Source organism: Pseudogymnoascus destructans, assembly GCF_001641265.1.
Source record: "Pseudogymnoascus destructans isolate 20631-21 unplaced genomic scaffold scaffold_3, whole genome shotgun sequence".
Classification (NCBI taxonomy): domain Eukaryota; kingdom Fungi; phylum Ascomycota; class Leotiomycetes; order Thelebolales; family Thelebolaceae; genus Pseudogymnoascus; species Pseudogymnoascus destructans.
Genome location: NW_020167522.1, coordinates 1,187,948 through 1,210,377, shown reverse-complemented (window position 1 = coordinate 1,210,377; position 22,430 = coordinate 1,187,948). Strand labels below are relative to the sequence as shown.

General features: G+C 49.6%; 4 protein-coding genes across 4 annotated transcripts; 3 read left to right on the top strand and 1 right to left on the bottom strand.

The window, feature by feature from the left end:
* The first annotated feature begins 8,069 nt into the window (after positions 1 to 8,069).
* VC83_01656 (uncharacterized protein) lies at positions 8,070 to 9,291 on the top strand. Its single transcript, XM_024465331.1, has 3 exons — positions 8,070 to 8,101; positions 8,201 to 8,850; positions 8,907 to 9,291. The coding sequence occupies exons 2-3, from the start codon at positions 8,583 to 8,585 to the stop codon at positions 8,960 to 8,962; spliced, it is 324 nt and encodes a 107-aa protein (XP_024327394.1). The 5' UTR covers positions 8,070 to 8,101; positions 8,201 to 8,582; the 3' UTR covers positions 8,963 to 9,291.
* Positions 9,292 to 9,535: 244 nt separating this feature from the next.
* Positions 9,536 to 10,731, top strand: VC83_01655 (uncharacterized protein; the record flags this gene model as incomplete). Its single annotated transcript, XM_024465330.1, has 3 exons — positions 9,536 to 9,743; positions 9,811 to 9,900; positions 9,980 to 10,731. Exons 1-3 carry the CDS (start codon positions 9,656 to 9,658, stop codon positions 10,729 to 10,731), a joined length of 930 nt encoding a protein of 309 aa, XP_024327395.1. The 5' UTR covers positions 9,536 to 9,655.
* Positions 10,732 to 11,111: 380 nt separating this feature from the next.
* Positions 11,112 to 15,024, top strand: VC83_01654 (uncharacterized protein; the record flags this gene model as incomplete). The annotated part of the gene is made up of 2 exons (XM_024465329.1): positions 11,112 to 13,552; positions 13,603 to 15,024. The coding sequence occupies exons 1-2, from the start codon at positions 11,321 to 11,323 to the stop codon at positions 15,022 to 15,024; spliced, it is 3,654 nt and encodes a 1,217-aa protein (XP_024327396.1). The 5' UTR covers positions 11,112 to 11,320.
* Positions 15,025 to 15,254: 230 nt separating this feature from the next.
* On the bottom strand, positions 15,255 to 15,845 carry ACS1_1 (acetyl-CoA synthetase; the record flags this gene model as incomplete). Its single annotated transcript, XM_024465328.1, has 1 exon — positions 15,255 to 15,845. The coding sequence occupies one exon, from the start codon at positions 15,843 to 15,845 to the stop codon at positions 15,255 to 15,257; it is 591 nt and encodes a 196-aa protein (XP_024327397.1).
* Positions 15,846 to 22,430: the final 6,585 nt, after the last annotated feature.

Genomic DNA, 22,430 nt, shown 5'->3' with positions numbered 1-22,430 from the left:
GGTTAGGCCTGGTGGTTAGGCCTGGTGGTTGGTGGTGGTTGGTGGTTGGTGGTTGGTGGGCTGGTGGGTTGGTGGGTTGGTGGTTGGTGGTTGGTGGTTGGTGGTTGGTGGTTGGTGGTTGGTGGTTGGTGGTTGGTGGTTGGTGGTTGGTGGTTGGTGGTTGGTGGTTGGTGGTTGGTGGTTGGTGGTTGGTGGTTGGTGGTTGGTGGTTGGTGGTTGGTGGTTGGCGGTTGGCGGTTAGCGTTTGGAGGTTGATGTGCCGCTGGAGTGGATACGATGGAGGATGGACGTCACCTCTTTGTTTGTATTTTACGTACTGTTGTTGCACCTCCAAACTGAAGGCGAGCCCGGCTTCGGCTCGACCGCTTCTTTGACTCCTCAACCTGGCGTCGAAAAGCTAGTACGTCAAGCTCTTGAACCTGGCCTTCTGCTACAACCTCTTCCGTTCCTATGAGCCAATTCCTATAGCTCTCCTTCGAGGGGATACTAAAACCCTCTAGAACCCATTGTTTCCAGTACTGTAGCCCCTCTTCAACCCCCCTAAAAGTCGAGGGTTTTGGTGTAGAAACCCGTATAAGTAGAGGCATAGGCGTAGGTGTAGGCGTGGGCATAGGAGCAGGCTGTAAGTATGTACGTAGCTTTGCAAGAGCTATAACGTGGCTTACTGGCCAAATTCCTGCTTTCTAGAAAGCTGATATAATTGTAGACTCCTTAAAAGTCTGTAGCTGCATTTTGGTAAGATCCCTCATAAAGGACTGTAGGTCATGCATAACATCCATATCACGTATGGCAGCAAGCACAGCCTCTCTGTGCCAGTGCTTATACGGCTAGAAGATCCCTACATCTAGTGGCTGTAAAATATGGGTAAGATGGGATGGGAATGTGTATATGATAATATTATGTTTTTCTGCAGTAATGATGAAATCATTGCTTGTATGGCTCACATGAGAGTCGAGTAGTAGAACCTTCGTTTCCTTAGAGGGAGTATGCTCTGCAAAGTGCTCTAGCTACCATAAGGCAAGCTAGCTGTTTGAAAATCTAGTGCTAGAGAGCATGATGAGCTCTGTGCCTTAAAGGTTGGCGTGGTACTAAGAATCCATGTGTATTTTGCCTAGAATGATAAGTATAGGCGGTATGACTTTTCCGTTTGTAGACACAGCCTTAAGTATAGTAATAGACGTACGATTTTCAGGGCTTGGGGTATAGAGCTCCTTCGCAGCTTGTGGCACAATTACACGCTCTCTACCTAGAATCCCAACCTAAAGCTAGTTTCATCTATATACTAGATTGACTCTAGTTTTATACCACGCTCTAGTATAAACCAGCCATACTCTTAAAACCACTTTAGAACTGTAGGCTCATCTTGAGCCTTCGTAAGCTACTGCGTAATTGGCTTCGTAGTAATAAAGTGATATTCCTTAAGCTCATTCCATATAAATTTTGTAAGCTAGCTCTGTGATGGAGGCGCTATGGGCTCTAGAGCTTACAGACAGCAGCAAATATCATATTCCTAGTTGCTCTAAGCCCTAGGTAATACTGTAAATATTACCTAGGGCTTAGAGCAACTAGGAATATGATAGTAGAGTAGCTTATTCTAGCCCCCTTAGTGTAGGAGCTGCTGGGCTAGTTGGCCGTAGGTCATGGCGTAAGTCGTCTAATGGTGTAAATCGCATAGTTCACCCCACCACCACCTAGTTGATCTCGTATACCCAACCATAACTCAAGAATGATCCATCAAAAAAGTGTATGTGCTGCGGAACTTGAAGTTCTAGTTGCTGAGGCAGTTTTAGGCATCCAGTCTAAGAAATACAAGTCCCCATATGCAGCTGCAGAAGCTCTTGGAATTTGTAGGGACACTGTGAAGAAACGACTGAACGGAGGCCTCTCACATGTTGAATCATGCCAACAACAACAAATTCTTTCAAAAGCACAAGAGCAAACCCTCATAAAGGGGATACGCACCTAGTCATCGCATTTTACGAGAGGTTGCAGACGAAATCCGCACCAACCGCTGTCGCATCTTCCAACTGTCTGATGACAGATGCATCCCAAACACACCTGGCATCACATACATGCAAATTCTAAACCTACCTTTAGGACAGGAGTGGGTTCCATGTTTTATTAGATGGCATCCGCACCTACAAGTAGACTAGGAAAATGGATCAAATCACGGTATTACAAAAGAAGTGGTAGTAGGATCTTATGTACGTAATTCCTCTGTAGAAATGTGGTACTGACCCTTTAAAATTGCGCGTTTACTCTTGTTCTGTGTCCTCCATGTTTGAATTATCGATCGTAGATCTCAGCTTCACGCTGTTGTAGGAAATTGCATGTGTGGAGTCGGTCAGTGGCATCAGCTAGGTTGCATATATATTTTGTTGTTGGCATGTCTAAGGCTATATGAAGGTCTAACGCTGTCCCTATGACAGTATTCGCCTTTCGTAATGTAGCGAAATCAGGTGGGCTACTGTTCTGAAAATGGTATCAAAAATATCATGTTGTGTTGGTGTTTTTGTTCAGTCAACTGCTGTCATCACATCAGATGTCGGAAGTGTAAGATCTCGTATTATGCGCTGCGGTTGTAGTGGCTGTAATCCTGCGCGTCTCCAAGCTGAAGTAATATTATGAACTGAAAAAGCTTCTACTATTGCTTTTATGTATGCAGTTAACCACTCTGCTTTCTGTATGCATGTAAGCTGCGCTTCATTCAGTGTGGAGAGTGCGGTTGTATGGTGTTTTTTTAACGGTCCAAAGACTGCAACATCAAGCGGCTGTTGTTACGATTACAGCTCACAGCTTGTCACAGCTTGTTACAGTTGTTACGGTTGTTACGGTTGTTACGGTTGTTACGGTTGTTACGGTTATTACAGTTGTTACGGTTGTTACGGTTATTACGGTTATTATGATTGTTATGGGGGATTACAGGTGTAGCCTTAGCCACCAAGGTTACAACCGCTAAGCAGACAACTGTATGTTATGAGGAATAGCCTCACCTTCCTTCCTTCTTCTTCTTCTTCTCTCTTTAGATTCAATCTAGATTACTTTTCCTGGACTGGCATCATGACCTCTATGACCATCGTACGCTTTCCCAGCGTAGAAAGGGAGTACATTGTCATACTGACATTCGTTGCACTCAGTTTGCTATCAAACTCAAGAGCAAACTTGGAAATCTCCTCAAAACTACAAGTCACTATACATATTTTGGCTTATCACACCAACAACAAGAGCAATACTACTCAACGATTGCTACAACCATCTATGATTCATTACACGTCATCGCTCCTTAGTTACTGGGCCGATATTACCACATAGCATATCTCTACAACCCTCTATGATTCATTACATGACATTACTCATACTACCACATGACATATCTCTACCAACTAGAGGCCTAGGAGCATGAACGATAGCTCTAAAAGCCCCTACGAACTTCTATGATTCATTACACGTCATCGCTCTTTAGTTACCCACAAGATTGGTTAAGTTATGACATAATTTGTCTATGACATAATTTGTCTATGACATAATTTGTCTATGACATAATTTGTCTATAGGGGTACTCTGACCTTGGACCTCCTTTTACTTCCTATAGGCTACAAACCTAAGAGATGGTTCTATGGGATTCTCTTACGTCGACTACAGTTACCAAGCCTGGTAAGTCATGGAAAGTCTTGGAAAATGAGAGAACTACATTCCTTTAGCATAAATAGGATTGCCCTTTCCTTAAGAAAGGGCAAGCAGACAATACAGTAAATCGACTATCACATACTTCCACATCTTTTCAAAGCTTCCAAGCATTCATCTTGTTACTCCTTGTTTCTGAAAAGTCAGTGAGGTGTTAACCTCTGACTTATCCCTGAGTTCTCAGACTCAACATTTGTTGCAACTTGTCTGAACCACTTCACTACATCACACACCTGATTGCTGCGTTGTGGAATAGTCTAAGCTACAACCCTTTGGCTCTGTTTCCTAAGACAGTGTGTTGTCTTAGTAAATTCATCCCTTCCTTGGGTGGCTAGATTCTCACATCTGGTGCACCCACCATTACATACATGGTCAAGCGCGAGTTAGGCGCCGGTGCCTTCGCACCCGTCTACCTCATCGAAACTGTCACCGACTCCTACGAGCACCATCTGCTGGGTAGAGAAGCAGGAGTTGGATGAGAAGGAAAAGCTTGCAAAACGGCAAGAGAAGAAGAAGAAGAAGGAAGGAAGGTGAGGCTATTCCTCATAACATACAGTTGTCTGCTTAGCGGTTGTAACCTTGGTGGCTAAGGCTACACCTGTAATCCCCCATAACAACCGTAATAACCGTAATAACTGTAACAACCGTAACAACCATAACAACCGTAACAACTGTAACAAGCTGTGACAAGCTGTGAGCTGTAATCGTAACAGCTGTAACACATGCGAAGTGTGCAGTGGCAGTATAAGGACCGAGATGTGATTCTGTATGCAGTGTGATATAAAGTTTCCACTTATATGGGTATCATGGCCATCACAAATAAGAAGGCGTTGTCCTCCATCTGCCTTCGCATATGTTGCTGGCATCGAACACACGTTTTAACCATTCAACTCCATGTAGATTGCTTGTCCATCCTTTCTTGTTTGCAGAGAAGTTCGATAACATCCCGTGGAATCCAGCTTTGTAGAACGTTAAGACCTTTGAATATGATAAGAGGGTCAATAGCCATGCTGTCCATACAGATGCATTCAACTGCAGACACCCATTCTTGATGGCCTTGGTGTGCTTGATGGTGTGTACAGAGCGTAGAATCAGCAATGATTCAAGTACATTCCATAGTTCCAATCGAAAAGCTGGTCTCATCCATGTTATACACGTTGTGTTCTTTGATCCTTCACAAGGTCCTTGTACATGTCGAGCCAGAGGCTGAGGAAGCCACCTGACAGAAAGCAACAAAAGTTAGTGTAAGGACACAGGGCACCCAGCTCACAGTAATAGCATATGGGAGTGCGAGTCGGAGGCTAAACGGATGCTATCCTATAGGTCTACTATGAAGGATACAAAAAAGATGAAGAGAGGAACTTTGTTGGGTCAATCCCCTTAAGTACCCGAAATGGGTCCGACTCGGCTAACCTGCCCTAACTCTCCCCACGTGACCATAACCCATCCGACTCAGATCCCTTCCGTCAGTAAGGGTGGAGGCATCCTTACAGTTAGAGCTACAGGCGCAAACCGTGCTCTAACTGAACCAATTGAAGAGGAAAATGTCAGAGATGACCTAGAGGAGGAATTAGACTACATTGTAGCCAAGTACTAAGCTAATAAATTTACGGAGGTGTTGTTCATAAGTTTTGTGAGTGGGTCATAAGATGACCGGGGGTTGGGCATGGGTTGGAGCATGGGTACGCGTAGGCTTGTTTGTACCTTTTTAACGCGTCAAAATTCCTACTATTGTATTTTATATGTAGGAAATTCATACTCTTTCAATAACTACAATGCCTCATCTTACTCGCGATGAGCGGCTTCGTTGCGCACTACTACGCTCCCTAGATTGGGAGTTCCAAAAAATTGCAGCCTATATTGGCTGCACGGAACGGCAGGCTTGGTATGCTTGCCAGGGCCCTCCAACTCCGAAGAAGCGTTCGGGTAGGCCACTTATCCTATCCGATGAGCAAGTTCAAGAGGTTATTGAGTTTATAGCCTCATCTCGCATGAATAGGCGTATGCCATATACAAATATAATACGCATTCTTAATATTCCATGCTCACGGCTTGTCCTAACCCGCGCTCTGTCTGTGAGAGGCTATAATCGACGTAAGTATCCCTCTCTACTTTACTACTATATAGACTAATAATTATTAAGGGATTGCTATGCAGAAGCCTATTATCTCAGAGACAAATCGACAAAAGCGACTTTCATGGGCTATTGAACATAAGGATTGGGTACGGAATGATTGGAATAGGATACTTTGGACTGACGAGACGTGGGTAACGGGAGGCCGCCATACTCGTACATGGGTTACTCGAAAAGCAGGGGAAATGTGGGATGATACATGTGTTGTAGATAGAGTACAACGGAGAAGGTAAGAGACTCCTATTTACTATAGGATTTACTAACAATCCCTAGAGGTTGGATGTTCTGGGGCTGCTTCTCAGGTGGTCTTGGAAAGGGTCCTATACTATTTTGGGAGAAGGAATATGGGAAAATAGGAGCTGAGTCCTATATGGCTCATACTGTCCCTCTAATCCACGGCTGGCTACGCCTATACCCAGGCCTTACATTGATGCAAGATGGAGCTCCAGGTCATAGAGCAGGTGCAACATATGAAGAGTTGAGATCCCGTGGTATTTGCCCTATAGAATGGCCCCCGTATTCACCAGATCTCAACCCAATTGAACGGGTGTGGCATATTATGAAGAATTATCTACAAGATAATCATCCAGAACATATGTCCTACGACCAGCTCCGTGTAGCTGTTAAGGAAGCATGGGAGCAAGTTGGAGAAGCTGAGCTTAATGCTCTCCTTAATAGTATGCCTACACGTATGGCAGCAGTAATTGCTGCAAATGGTATGCACACAGAGTACTAGGCTTATAGTATAGTTTTATATAGGGGTTTAGGTATCTACTCTACTCATTATTCTACAGAATTGATTGCTCTCACACTCAAGTGTTCGTGACGCGTGAGAATCGGTACTTTGGCCAGAATTGCCAAACCAGCCTACGCAGGGGGCCCTAGCCCGACCCACTCACAAAACTTATGAACAACACCTCCGTATTGTTTCCGGGGCCTGAGTGGTGGTGGTGGGGTGAACTACGCGATTTACGCCATTAGACGACTTACGCCATGACCTACGTTACTTGACTATATCGTTGATTTAGGCACTTTGAAAATCCGACTGGCAGTAGTTGCTGTTTTAGAGGGGTTCTCTAGGAGCCACTCACGGGCATTTGATAGAGGAGTCCCTTCCATTAAATGAATTGCCTATAATTTACTATCTAAATACTATGTACAACTGACGTACGTTCCGACGAGCCACGTATTGCTTCCTCTCGGGTTGGGCAGCCGCATATTGCTTACTCAATTCCAACCTTGAGCGAAGCGAAAAGTTTGGTCACGACGATTAGTTCCTGGGCATGGTTTGCATGGTAACTTTGATGATGTGATGCTGTCCTGTCCTGTCCAGCAGACCTCCATCCGTCCCCGTCGACCGAGTCGCCGCCGCTCATCATAGCATCATCATAGTATGTATGCTTACTATCGCCCTGCTGCATGCGGACGCGCCGCGCCATGTAGTCTTACGTCTCCACTTCCTGTACTAAGTCTCCATACGAGGGGCCATCTGATGTGATAGAGTAGCCTTCCAATCCCTAACAACCAATCAACAACCCACGCTCCACTTCTCCCCTTCCCCCCCATCCGAAAATATAAAAACCCAAAATCCAACCCCATATCACGTGCCAACCCTCCGATAAGGCTAGTACCAAAAATTCCCAAAAATTCCTTATCGCCCAACAACCCATTCTGCCCAGCGTCGAGCCGTCCCCCAACAGCCTCACACCGAGCAAACACAACAACATAACCCTGGAATGCGGCGGTCCTCGCTTCTCTCGCTCCGTCTCTTCGCCCGCGCTTTACCTGCCCGCTTCGCCCGGTTGACTGAGCCATTCGGCGTGCAGGAGGTGCGGCAGTCGGGGTCCGCTGCTGCCTCTTCGACGACATCGGCGACTTCATCTTCATCTTCACCACGAAAGGAATCACTGCGCCCGCCACCTAGTACGACCTCACCGCCTACCAGCACCGCCGCCGCTGCCGCCGCGCCAACACCACTTCTCCGCCGCCCCTCCCCCTTCTACCTCGATACCGGGATCTCCTTATTCGCCAAGCGCGCACCGCGCCCGTTTCCGCCGCCGTTTTTGAGCCCGCCGACGACGAGCTTCTCGGATGCGCTGAGTACGCATCAGTGGAGCTGGGATCGGCGGCGGGGGAGGGGGGAGAGGAAGGGGGAGGCGACGGTGGGGGGGGAGAGGGTTGGGGGGGTGACGAATGGGGATGATGCTGTGGTGGTGGGGGGGGGTTTGTGGGGGTTTGTGATGGGGTTGGGGCGTGGAGTACGAGGAAGGGTGGGCATGCTGGGTAGGTTTTGCTTTTTTTTGGTTGTTTGGGGGGTGGGCTTGGGGGTGGTTGCGTTGGCTTTTAAAGAGGGGGCGGAGGAGAGATTGCTGACGGTACTAGACTCTGGTCGAGATTAATCGTTCATTTTTGGGCTGCGGAGATCGAACGAGCCGCTAATGTGGGGGGAGAACCAACACCGATCGAGTACCTACAGCGCGCCTACGAGCAAACCCTCGAGGCAACAACGCAACCTACAGAATGGCAGGGAACAACCACGGCCACAGGCGCACAACTACATTTCGAGAACACAGAGGCCGACGGCGCAGAGCGACCGGTTCTATACGTGACCAACCTGGGCGACTCGCAAGTCCTAGTCCTGCGGCCGCGGAACTCAAACGTGATTTTCAAGACGGAGGCGCAGTGGCATTGGTTCGATTGCCCGCGGCAGCTGGGGACGAATAGCCCTGACACGCCGAAGGGCGCGGCGGTGGTGGACAAGGTGATGGTAGAGGTTGGGGATGTGGTGTTAGCAGTTTCGGATGGGGTGACGGATAATTTATGGGAGCATGAAGTGGTGTCGTGTGTGGTTGGGGGCATGAGGGAGTGGGAGGAGGCGGGAAAGGCGGCTAAGGCCGGGAGTGTGACGAAGGGGGAGATGCAGTTTGTGGCTGAGAAACTGATGAATGCTGCGAGGGTTATTGCGCAGGATCCGTTTGCGGAGAGCCCGTTTATGGAACATGCTATAGAGGAGGGGTTGGCGATGGAGGGTGGTGAGTTTGATTCTTTTGTTGGTACGTGGGAAGGGAAGGAAGCTAATGGTTTGCAGGCAAGCTCGATGATATTAGTGTGGTGATTGGGCTTATCAGGAAGCATGATGGGTGAGAGGCTGAGAAGCTTGAAGGGAGCATTAAAACGGCGTGTACGACAAACAACTTCACTCATGGCGACAGGATCGAATATAACAACGATCAAGCTACTAGACAGAAAGATCCGAGGAGATTCGAAACTGCAGCTACTTATTACATTAGCCAAGGTATGGGATATGGAAAACGATAAACAGGGTAATAATCATGGAGGTGTAGGGAACAGGGAACACGCAACGCAGCGAGATAATTTTTTGAGCGATTTGAACGGGCTGGCTGGCGTTTCTATGGCATTTTCTGGGGACTCAACGACTTTTTACACGGGGTATCAGATGTCTATAATAGGGGATAAAATAGTAATACTTTTTGATTCTATTATACCGCTTCTTCTACACATACGATATTAACTTTCATTGCAACACGTGAATTCAATGAGACGTGAACGGTAGAAGCCCAAGGGGAACGAAGTGGAGTCTCTAAAAAGGGCGCTAGGCGAAAAAGGGCGGCAGAAAACCAGGTGCGCACGGGCCGCTAAACTCTAAATCCCAGTGCCAGAAATCCGTTATCGAAACTTTTTTGTTTTGGAGAGAACCATTTATCGCCCAAACGAAGCTACTTTACCAACGTCCCAGCGGAGAAACGAACCTACCTTGCTCCTCCGCATTCTTCTCTGCCACACACATAGTCCGGCTGAAGGAAGGAAATCGACAAGATGCGCGGGAAGAGGTCGAAGCAGTATAAGAAGCTCATGCAGCAGTATGGGCTCGCTTTTGGATTCAGAGAGCCGTACCAGGTGCTTCGTACGTCTTCGTCCCGGTCTATAACTTTGGGAATGGGGGATTGATGCTAACAATGTTGCTTCTGTAGTGGACGCAGATGTCATCCGCGACGCGGATAAGTTCAAGATGGACCTCATTGGCGGGTTGGAGCGCACACTACACGGACAGGTCAAACCCAGTACGTTCCCTCCCCTTCAAGCCTCAACTCTCTCCATCCTGCGGAGTTTCTGAGACAGTTGACTAACAGACCAATCTAGTGATAACACAATGCTCAATGCGCCACCTCTACAACGCCGCCAAAGAACCCGGCGTCTCCTTCCTCATCGACAAAGCCAAACTCTTCGAGCGCCGCCGCTGCGGCCACCTCCCCGCCGACTACCCCGAACCGCTTTCCGCAGAAGCCTGCATCGCTTCCGTCGTCGACGCCAAGGGCTCGGGGCGCAACAAGCACTGCTACGTCGTCGCGAGCCAGGACGTCGAGGTGCGGCGGCGGATGCGCGCGGTGGTCGGCGTGCCGCTGGTGTATATTAACAGGAGTGTGATGATTATGGAGCCGATGGCGGAGGCGTCGGGGAGTCAGAGGGATAGGGAGGAGAAGGGGAAGTTTAGGGATGGGTTGAGGGGGAGGGCAAGTGGGAGTGTGGGGATGAAGAGGAAGAGGGAGGATGGGGAGGGGGAGGGGGAGGGGGAGGAGAAGAGGAAGAAGAAGGTTTATGGGCAGCCGAAGGGGCCGAATCCGTTGAGCGTTAAGAAGGCGAAGAAGGAGGGGGAGGGGGTGGTGAGGAAGGTTAGGGAGCCGAGGGAGAAGAGTGAGAAGAACGAGGAGGGTGGGGCCGATGGGGAGGCAGCGGAGGGTGAGGTGAAGAAGAAGACGAGGAGGAAGAGGAAAGCTGGTGCTGGTGCTGGTGCTGGTGCTGGTGCTGTGGAGGGGGAGGGGGAGGGGGAGGGAGATGGTGATGTGCCTGTGGCTGTGGAGGCTGCGGATGCAGGGGAAGGCATGGAAGCTTGAGAATATGCGGAGCTGTAGAGAATACGTCGCGAACAAAGGAATAAACGATACCCTTAAACCACCGGACGTCATGTGCGCCATTGGCGTCTTTCGCAGAAGACAATCAATGAAAGTGAATGAAATCCAACTCTCACAGTACCTTCATCGCGAATTAATATTATTAACCATCATAATCCAATCCATTAAAATACCATCAAATTAACCACTCCCAAAATCACATACCCCCCCCAACCCATTAATCCCCAACCCCCAAGACATTATTTTGCCCACCCACGACCCACATCCCAGCCCCACGACCCGCCCCTCACCGCCTTCCCCAACCAGCGAACGAAAACCGAACGAGCCCCCATCCCATCCGGAGGCCGCGCAATTGCCCATTAAAGGAGAGTCGCTAACTCCCCCCGAGTCAGCAGCAGTCAACAACGCACTCAGTGCACAGTACAGCGACCCACGAATATAGCCGCGCTTGCTATGCGGTACCGTGACGGACGAGTGGGAGTTTATGTAATATCGACTGGCGGATTTGGATATATAGTGGTGCTGGGGAGGTGATTCTGCTGGGACAGGATTGAGGAGGCACTGGGTAAGGATGCCTGGGCGGGATGGGGGTGCTGCGTTGATACGGAAGGGGGGGGAGGTTGATGAGTGGGGGTTACCTGTGAGGCATAAGGAGGCGGAGGAGCCGACACAAGCTGGAGAGGTGACGGCGACGGGGGAGGACTGGCAGGAAGGGGATACGAAGTCGAGTACACATAAAACGACTGAGGATAAGGAGGTGCCCAAGGAGAAAACGAAGGCTACGGAAGATTCGAATATACATATAAAGGCGGGGGATAAAGAGATACCCAAGGAGACGGCGGAGGCTACGACGAAGGGGAAGAAGGTGGTGACGGAGGATTCGAGCAGCGATGACGACGAGTTCAAAGATGCTCCTTCGGAACAGATACCAGAGGCCACCGAAGCCACCGAAGCCCCAAAAGTGCAAAAGAGTGCAGAAAAGCCTGAGGCTCCTACTATGGCTAAAGAATTGAGTCCTGAGACTACGAAGGCCGAGGATACGAAGACCGAGGGTCCCGCAACTAAATCACCTACACCTGAAGCTTCTACAACTGAAGCGCCCCCGACCGAAGGGTCTGCAAAGGCAGAGCAAGCCGCCGTCGAGCCCGTAGAAAAGCAAGGCCATGCTCGAGCTAAGAGCTCCGTAAACAGCATATCGAAAGCTGGTCACAAACGCGGCAAGAGCTCGGTGAACAGGGTATCAGAATGGTCTCACCAACAGACTGCGGCACAACCCGGGGAAGAGGATAAGAAAGAAGATTCCGAGGACGAATGGCAGACAATGCCGGCCTATGCCCCGTTCGATATCTACGACGATGACAACAAGCTCGTCGCGAAGGAGGCCCATGATTACGATGCTGAGGACGCCACATATGCTGGGCTTGGTGGGGCTGGGAAGGGATACACTAGAGTCCAGCTAGATGAGGATGCGCAGTCAGCCACGAGCATGGACGAGCACACCTCATACCTCTTCAAAGAAGCCAACGGCGGCACCACCGCCGCCGGCTTCGAAGACGAAGAGCAGCGCGACGCCGTATCCCAGATGGAAACCACCAAAGACCTCCTCACAGAAGGCCAACGCATTGCCTACGTAGGCATGACGCGCCTCGTCCTCTCCTCCATGGTAAAAGCCCACGAGGTAATCGAAGGCACCAGCAAGGGCGCCAAGAAGGAGACCAGCGTCGGCACGGCGGCGATGCGCATGTTCAGCCAGAAAATGATGATTAGACTGTATGCACACATGGAGATTAGCACACCGGAGCAGATTATGATTGAGCAGCTGTCGGAGCATGGGGTTGAGCCGAGGGATTTGACGCCGACGCTGATGGCGAATGCGAGGGTTAAGAATCCGATGGCTGAGAAGGCGGAGGAGGTGGGTGAGAAGACGGGTAGTCCGCGGCCGGGGTCGGTGGCGGGTGAGAAATCTGGTGAGAAGGCGGGTGAGAATGACTCGCTATCGAGTTCCCAGATGGAGAAGGAAGAAGCAGCAGCGCCGCCACCGCCGTATGTCGAGACTGATGGCGAGCATTTACCGGAAGTGAGGACGCCAGGGCAATTACCGACGACGAAGAATTTGGATATCGATCTAAGGTGGACGGTACTGTGCGATTTGTTCCTCACCCTCATTGCAGACTCGGTCTACGACGCGCGGTCCAGGGTGCTTCTCGAACAAGTCGGCAGCCACCTAGACGTGACCTGGCTCGACATCTGCCGCTTCGAGAAGCGCGTCACCGACGCCCTCGAGATGCAGCAGGCGGCTGAGAAGGAGAACTGGAACGAAGATGAGCACAAAGAGTCCCGGCGCAAAATGGCACTCAAGAAGCGCTACATGATGATGGGTCTCGCTACCGTCGGAGGAGGTCTTGTCATCGGTCTCTCTGCGGGCTTACTTGCACCTGTCATAGGTGCTGGTCTGGCAGCTGGGTTCACCACCATCGGTGTAGCAGGCACGGGTGGTTTCCTGGCCGGTGCGGGAGGAGCAGCGATTATTACGTCCGCTGCGGCGACTTCGGGTGGTATTATTGCGGTGAAAGCGGCGAATAGGAGGACTGGCGCTGTCAAGACTTTTGAGTATAGACCGCTCCATAATAACAAGCGGGTCAACCTCATTGTCACGGTGTCGGGGTGGATGACGGGTAAGGTCGATGACGTGCGGTTGCCATACAGTACTGTTGATCCTATTATGGGAGATATTTACTCTGTGCTTTGGGAGCCGGAGATGTTAACTAGTATGGGAGATACGATTAATATTTTGGCTACTGAGGTATGTTATCCTACGTCAAACTCGAAGCATGGAAAGTCTAACAGATACAGGCATTAACGCAAGGTCTTCAACAAGTCCTTGGAAGCACCATCCTCATCGGTCTCATGGCCGCGCTCCAACTCCCTGTCGTCCTCACTAAACTCTCGTATCTCATCGATAACCCGTGGGCCGTCTCCCTAGTGCGCGCCGAATCCGCAGGTCTCATTTTGGCCGACTCGCTCATCGACCGCAACCTTGGTACCCGCCCCATAACCTTCGTGGGCTACTCCCTCGGCTGCCGCGTGATCTTTTCGTGTCTTCGCGAGCTCGCTCGTAAGGGCGCCTACGGCCTCGTCCAGAACGTGTACCTCTTTGGCTCCCCCATCGTCGCCAAGAAGGACGACTACCTAAAAGCGCGTTCCGTCGTCGCCGGCCGCTTCGTCAACGGCTTCGCGCGCAACGACTGGATACTCGGATACCTCTTCCGCCTCACTTCCGGCGGAATCTCACGCATAGCCGGTCTCGCGCCCGTCGACGGCATCCCCGGCCTCGAGAACGTCGACGTCACCGAGCTCGTCAAGGGCCACATGGCCTACCGAACCGCCATGCCGCGACTACTCCGCGAGGTAGGCTGGCAGGTCGACAGCGACGAGTTCAGCGAGATCGAAGACCCGGACCCAGAGAACCACCAGCAGCGACAGCGCGAGCTGATCAACGAGATTGAGGAGGCGCGTAAGGAGTTCGATCGTCAGGAGCGCGAGGCGAAGGGGAAGTTCGGCTTCTTGAAGCGTAAGAAGAAGGCGGCAGCTACGAAGAAGGAGTGGGAGACGTATCAGGAGAGTCGCGAGGAGGATTTTGCGGAGCTGAGCACGAAACATGATAGTGTGCTTTTTGACATCGATGCCATCCGCGCGGAGCTCGCGAGCGAGAACTTTGAGGTCAAGGAGCTGGAAAGTACGCTGCCGCCTATGAGGTTGGATTTTAGTAGCCCGGCTGCGTCGCCGACCGTGCCGTCGTCTAGTCTTGGTGCGCTTAGGGACACAAAATTAGCGGATGTGATTCTGACTATGGGCACGTACGAAGAGTCCCCGTCCCTGGCGCCTAAGAAGAGCTATACATATGGCCCAGATGAGGGTTATAAGAGCTACCAGTCGAGTCCGTACCTCGCGCCAGATGATGAGGTGCAGATGAGCTTCGACACATCGTATGCGTCGCCAGCACGGTCGGCCACCGGGCTAGGTCTGTCGCAGTCGGGGCTAAAGGTCGATGAGGGGGGATGGGGGGAGCCGAGGTCATACGAGGTTAGTCCACGGGTGTCAAAAGAACTCAGGGATAAGCCTTTGCCGCCTGACCCTAAGGATGGAATTGAACTAGAGATGCATAGGCCGCCGATTAGGGGTAGCAAGACGGAGCCGCTTGGGGGGAATGCGTGGGCGGATGAGGATGATGAGGATGAGTTCAAGGAGAAGGAGATGGAGATGACTTTTGCGTGATTGTCGCGCTTGGACTTTGTATTATTTAATGGATACTACGGGGTGGGTTGTAGTGGAGTGGGGTGCTTGAATGTGTTGTACATAGACTGCATAGCGCGGGAGAGATATTTTCGTCGTTGGGAGAACGTTTCTTGCCAAGGGGTTGTAGAGATGGATGGGAATTGGAGACTGGAGGGTTGGAAGTCCGAGATGCAGATTATAACAGGATATAGATCTTGAGGGGGATGCCTTTATGGCGATATATTCGTGGGGATAATGGAATGGGTAATTAGGGAGTATAGCGCCGCACAGCTGAAAGTGAACAACGTGTTTGTTCCTGGTTCGAAAGCTGTTGCCGAAAATCCCATGAAAACCATCGTGTACAGCTCTAATGAGCATGCCAGCATTTCCACGAGGACCTCGTAGATGTTAGGCAGGTATATGCAGACTATGTCGCCTTTCTTTACTCCGAGATCTTTGAGAACATATGAAAGTCGAGAGGTGTCGTGGAGGAGTTGGCTGCATGTTATTTTCCGTCCATTGCCGACTTCGTCCGCCTCGAAGACCACAGCAACTTTGTTGGGATCTTGAATTGCATGGCGGTCACTGCAGTTGTAAGAGGCATTCAGACGACCTTTTTGAAACCATGCGTTATCGCCATCTCTGAAATTTCCCGTACGAATTGTTTTGAAATCTTGATACCAATCAAGTAATTTCCGGGCTTTGCCAACCCAGAAGCTTTCTGGATCCTTGATCAATTTTGTATAAATTGCTCTATACTCTTCTATGCTTTTTGGAATTTTATCCATGTCTGGCTCATTGACATCATTGAAAGCACTCATTGCGAATTATATTTCTGAGTGCAAATATTCACAAAACAACAATGCTACGGTGGACAGATTTGTGGAAAGGCAACTTTTAAAAGTATTCTCAACAATAACAAAAAGAGCTCCGTTCTTGCATTCGGTTTAGTAATAACTCCCTATTTTATTTCTAGCGTAAGTCATCGTGTAACGCGGGGGACGGCGTAACGCGGGGGGTTTTTGAAGACCATACAACATAACTGTAAATTTAACTACAATCAACAGCAATACATAACCCGCTGAAGCTCCTCGAATTCCTTAGTTAGGGACAACAGCAACAATCTATCGTTAGATAGGAGGATCCACTTGTACTTAGCTAGCTTAGTCTCTTCTCTCAACATCTCCTAGGCCCGAAAGGCGCCAAGTGCAGGGGGGTCTTCTCATAATAAGTCCTGTATATGTTAGCTAATAAATATTACTATAATGCTATTAATCTATATGCTCACCATCTAGTTCTTGTAATGCAAGAACAGAGTGTTCTAATTGGCTAGTATCAAATATATAGTGTTTGATTATGCTGAGTTATTGCAAGGGAGTTAGGAGAAGTCTAGAGGTCAACTGTAAAGTGGGCTTCGAGATAGCTAATTGTATGTCGCGTTTAATTTGTTGCTTTTGAGCCTCGTATGTATGCAATGTCTTATTGTTGGAATAGAGTTTGGTAGCTAGTTATCGATCTCTAGATTAAGGTAGTAGAGTAATGCCCTAAATTCCAATAGTGTTGCTATATAGAAAGGGACTCTACAAGTTGTAATCCATCGTACATATAGCTGCTTAACAACAGTAGGGTCTAAGGCTTGACTTGTAATAGTAGAGAGACAGCGGCATTTATAATTTGCCTCCTTAGCTTTATTGAAAGCATTAGTGATGCTGCGTTGAATTAAGGTAGTTCAAGATTCCTAAGTAGAGGATATATTAATGTCGTGATCTTTTAGGTGCCTTGTAATAATCTTCGTTCTGCTAAACTCAAGATACTCCTTTAGACAGTATCTATAACGCCATATTAACCTGCCTGTAACGCTGACTTCTAAACGATAGAAGACACAGAGGTTCTCTTGCGTAAAGGTTTACTTATCAGAGGAGGCAGGGGATCAGACACAAAGGCTTCAAGTAACACGTTACTAGTATATAACAAATACTGTATTGAGTTGAGCACGAAGCTCCTATCTAAGGAAATACTATCTACTTATATAGTGGCGTCGTGCCTAGTGGACTCTTGGGAACTCACTCGAGTCCTCGGAGTCCTGGACTCTTAGGACTCTTCTCATCATCCTGCGAGTCCATCACGTGCCTAGAGGACTCCTAGGAACTCACTCGAGTCCTCGGAGTCCTGGACTCTTAGGACTCTTCTCATCCTCCTGCGAGTCCGTCACGTGATACTTTCGGAACTACTATTCCCCGCTGCCCCTCCAGGTACCAGGGCCGGTCTCATGCGACCTCCCTCCTTCCTGTCCTGTAGTTGGCCAGCCTTCTTGTTCCGTCGTAACACTCGCTCCCTTCCCCTGGGCATTCGTCTCGAATCCTATAAGTACGTCCATGTCCCCGGGACTCTGCTGCTCCTCAGCGAGTCCTTCAACATGCAACATGCCTACTGACACTGCCCGCAAACTCCAGGAACGCAACGATCTTGTCCGTCGAATAAAGAACCACGGATACGAACTACCCGAAATGGATTCTTGCTCGAACTGCGTGAGGCGAAACATTACTTGCGTGTCGTCTCCAAATGATTCACGGCGGTGCGCCGAGTGCGTTCGTCGCAACTTGAAAGAAAAGTGTGACTGTATGGGTCCTGAGCATCCCGACTGGGTGAAGCTCGAACGGGAGGAGGATCGCCTGGATCGCGAAGAGGAAGAAACCCTTTCGAAGTTACTTCGTCTGCGAAAGCAGAAACGCCTCATCCGAACCCGTGGTAAAGATATGCTCCGGCGAGGTTTGAAAACCCTCGACGAGCTTGATGCGGCAGAGGAGGCCGAACGTGTGGCTGCTGAGAAGCGTGACGCTGTTGAGGTCGAGGAACAGGCAGTTAGCGCTGCCTCCTCGTCTGTGACCGGGACCTCCACTTCCTCCGATCCACTGGCCTACTCCCCTGCATCTTGGGATCAATGGCTGGCGGATGGCGGCGTCGATATTCCTCCAGCAGTTCTTTGCTGATGTTCCTTGTTGGTTCCCACGAATTATCCGTAGGTTCGTAATTTTCCCATTTTATCAAAAACTCTTCTCGACGTCCTACTAACCTTCTGTCTAGGATCGCTTCGACCTCATATTCGATTATCTCATTCTCGGGTTGGAGTTCGGTGTCGGTCGCAATTGGGGTATTTCCTCTTGCTGGTTCCAGTAGTGAGACATGAAATACCGGGTGTAGTCTAGACTTCCTGGGTAGCTGCAGTCTGTAATTAACTGAGCTGACTTTGTTCAATATTTTGAATGGTCCCAATTTCTTGAAGTCCAACTTTGTGCTTGGTCGTTTCGTTTTGATATGTTTCCGGAGTAGGTATACTTTATCCCCCTCCTTGAAGGCAGGTTCCATACTGCGCTTCTTGTTTGCGTATGCGGCGGATCGTTCATTTAAGAATTGGATGTCCGTCGCAAGTTGTTCGTGGAACGATTTCAGTTGTTCCACCACGATCAGGGCTTGTTCAGCTCGTGATTCATCCGGTCTTGGTTGCCTATATGCTTCTGGCTGGTAGCCATAATTGGCAAAGAACGGTGAGACTTTCGTTGCTTCTGTCATCGCGCTGTTATATGCAAACTGTGCGATGGGTAAGATCTGAACCCAGTTATCCTGTTGATGATTGACATAGCTTCGCAGGTACTGTTCAAGGGTCTGATTTAATCTTTCTGTTTGGCCATCTGTCTGGGGATGAAAAGCTGTTGATAGCTTATGATTTGTTCCCAGTAGCGCCATCAATGATTTCCAGAATTTCGAAGTAAAGAGCTTGTCTCTATCTGAGATGATTTCTTCTGGCATCCCATGATCGGCTAATATGACTCGAATGAAGGTATATGCGAGCGCCTCGGCGTCGCTAGCTTCTAGATATGGTATAAACTTCCCATATTTCGTGAGTCTTTCCGTGATGACGAGGATAGAGTCGTATTCTATTCCTGTTAACGGGTCCTTGGAGGGTGGAAGCTTGACGATGAAGTCCAAAGCTATTGATTTCCACGCTCCTTTTGGTACTGGTGTCGACTTGAGTTGTCCGTATGGCAGATGCCTATTGGATTTTGACTTGCTGCAAATGTCGCACTCTCTTACCACTGTCTCTACCTGCTTCCTCATACCCGGGAAGTAGTAGTGTCGAGTGATTCGTTCGAAGGTTCGTGTTACTCCCTGATGACCGTGTGCTGGTAACGAGTGTTGTTCTTGCACCAGCGGGCGTCTCATTTGACTTGGGACATACACTAACCCTTTGTATCGAATCAATCCTTGTTCGTCGATGGTGAAGTCGCCTTCGACTTTGGACAAGACTCGCTTGGCGCATTCGTCTGTTGCGTAAGCTTTCTTGAGTCTTTCCTCGAGTTCTGTATCTTCGATGACTGAGATCGTCGCTAGTAACTCGTTGTACTGTATTCCTGCATCTGTTTTCTTCAGAATTGCTCTAGGTCTTTCTTCCTTTGGGCCGGCGTAGTCGGTCCGTCTGCTGAGAGCGTCTGCTCTTGCATTCTCGGAGCCCTTGCGATAGGTTATCGTGAAGTTGTAGGCTGCGAGGGTTTCTGCCCAGCGGACTTGTCTGCGGTTTAAAACCTTGGTCGTGGTGAAGTATATGAGGTTCTTGTGATCCGTCCATACCTGCACAGGGTAGGTGGATCCCTCAAGATATACTCGCCACTGCTCAAAGGCAACGACAATAGCCAGTAGCTCCTTGTCGTGGATGTCGTAATTGAGTTCCGCGGGTGACAGTTTCCTAGAGTAGTACGCGATTGGTTTGAACTTACCGTTCTCGTCTGGTTGATTCAGACATGCTCCAATTGCGAAGTCAGAAGAGTCCGTTTCGAGGATGATCTTCTTTGCAGGGTCAAATGTAGCAAGGATAGGTGCTTCCGTGAACTTCGTCTTAAGTTCCTGGAAAGCAGCCTCTGCCTTGTCCGTCCATTTGAATTCGAGATCCTTTCTGGTAAGCTCCGTGAGTGGTTGAGCTACCTTGGAATATCCCGAGATGAATCTTCGGTAGAAGTTGGCGAAGCCTAGGAAGGCTTGCACTTCCTTGACCGTGGTCGGTGTTGGCCATTCCAACACTGCCGTTACTTTTGCTTGGTCCATCTTGATGCCGTGCGTTCCAATAATGTAACCCAAGAATTCGACTTGGTTTTTATGGAACTCGCACTTCTCTGGTTTGAGGAGTAAGCTGTACTCCTTTAGTTTCTTCAGGACGAGTTTGACATGCTTGACATGCTCCTCCTTGGTTGCTGAATACACCAGGACATCGTCTAGGTAGACAATGGTAAAGATGTCTAAGTATTCGTGCAAAGCATCATTCATCAGTCGTTGCATAGATGCGGGTGCGTTTGTTAGCCCAAAGGGCATGACTTGATACTCGAATAGGCCATAGCGGGTGCGGAATGCTGTTTTCCACTCTTCCCCAGCCTTGATTCGGATCAGGTTGTATGCTCCTCGCAGATCTAGCTTACTGAAGACCTTTGCTCCTTGAAATCTATCGTGTAGTTCGTTGATTAACGGCAGGGCATACCTGTCCTTGATTGTGATGTTGTTCAACGCTCGATAGTCCACACATAACCGTAGGGAGCCGTCTTTCTTTGGTACGAAAAGCACCGGACTTCCTGCGGGTGATGTGGATGGTTTGATGAATCCTTTTGCTAGGTTATCATCAATGTACTCCTTAAGTACCTTCAGCTCCTTTTCCGATAGCTGATATATTGGTCCGAACGGTGGACTCTTGTCTTTCTCCAAAGGTATCTCGTGATCCCATGGTTGGTGCTTAGGAAGCGCCTCATTCTTAGGGCCTTCCTGGAATAATTGCTCGTATTCCTTGTACTCCACCGGTATACTCATCGGTGAGGATGCCTGGGCTAGGTCATCGAGCTCGGAGGTTGCACATAACTCCTTCCGGCCCTGGGAGGGTTTCTCCCGTTGTCGCGTGTCCGTCCGTTGTTCACACGCGCACTGGCTCATCACAACTTTCTCGTTCCACCAGTCGATCTGGGGGTTGTGTTTCTTGAGCCATGGCATACCAAGGATGCACGCATGTCCATGTGCACGATGTCAAACTGAATCGTTTCCTTGTGCCCGTGTAGCATGACCATTTCCAATGGGACCGTTTCGTGGGTCACCATTCCTTCATTAGTCGAGATGGGCTCTCCATCTACGACCATTAATGGGTATGGTTCGGTTTTCAATTGCGTCTTGAAACCTTGCGTGTCTGCTACTTTCTTTGTCATAAAGTTGCCCGTCGCTCCTGAGTCAATCATTGCTCGGAGGTGTCGCTGTTGTATCTTAGCGACCACATATAGTTGCATGCTGCCCGTCGTGGCGCATAGCTGGTCTGTACTAGGCCTCTTCATGTCGCTCGCCGGTGGCCTACCGTCGAGGACTCCTAGTTTTTTGACTCGTCCGAGGAAGGATAGTATTCATCCGCTTCCAATGGTGGTCCTTGGGGAGATCGTTTCCCTCGCTCTTCTGCTTCATCTAGCAGATGTGGGTATTTCTCGTATACCTGTTCGCTTTTGATAGGCAAGTCCCCTTCAGACTGGCTTTGCCTGAGGGCGTGAACTTGCTCTGCGTCTCTGAAGTGTATCCTGGGCGAGGATCGGGGAAACAACTGATTCTGGTGTTTCTTTTTCCAGTGGAGCTTGCAGTCATCTTCGCTGCAATACTCCCAGTAGACATACGCGTGCCAGGGATGATCAGTCTCTGTTGCGTCTGTCGTTGATAGTTCCTGCTGTCCTCTCACCCATGCACTATCTTCCCTCGGAGGCGTGGAGAACGTGTCTAGTTGCTCCATGGCTCTCCTTTCGATGCGTGGAGTGGGTCTCGCATTTTCCCGTCGGAGCATATCTCTGGCTTTCTCGTCGTACTTCTTCAGGGCTCTCCTGCGGTCCTGGTAGTAAAGTTCGACGCTTTTCATATACTTCAGTTTAGCCATATGCTCGACATCCTTCTCCAGTTCTTCCGCTTCTTGGGCTTCCAACTTAGCTACGTCTTGGGACGTGCCAAGCAGCCTGCGGGTATTCGTTAGTTGGTCGTAGTATCTCCAGAGGTCATCCTTGCAGTCGTCCACCTTGCACTTTAACGGAAGTTCCTGTAACAGGTTCCCGTAGAGGTCTTTAAGCATGGGGATTCTCCTCTGGCCATTGGGCTTGTCTCGTTCGGCCCTAATCTTCGCGTGGGCGTGTTTTGCCATGCGTCTTACTACGTTCTTGCACCGTGGACTCATTGGTTCCATAGGTGCGAGTTCATCGAAGGTCTCCTGTTCCGAGATGGTGAACGATTCCGCCTCCGACCCTTCATCTGAGCTCTCGTCTTCTGGGGTGCTTTCGCCGTTTATTCCCCAGTCCTGTTTGCTCACAAACGTTGCGTTCAACTGTCCTGTCCAGGTGGCATTGAGTTGTTTG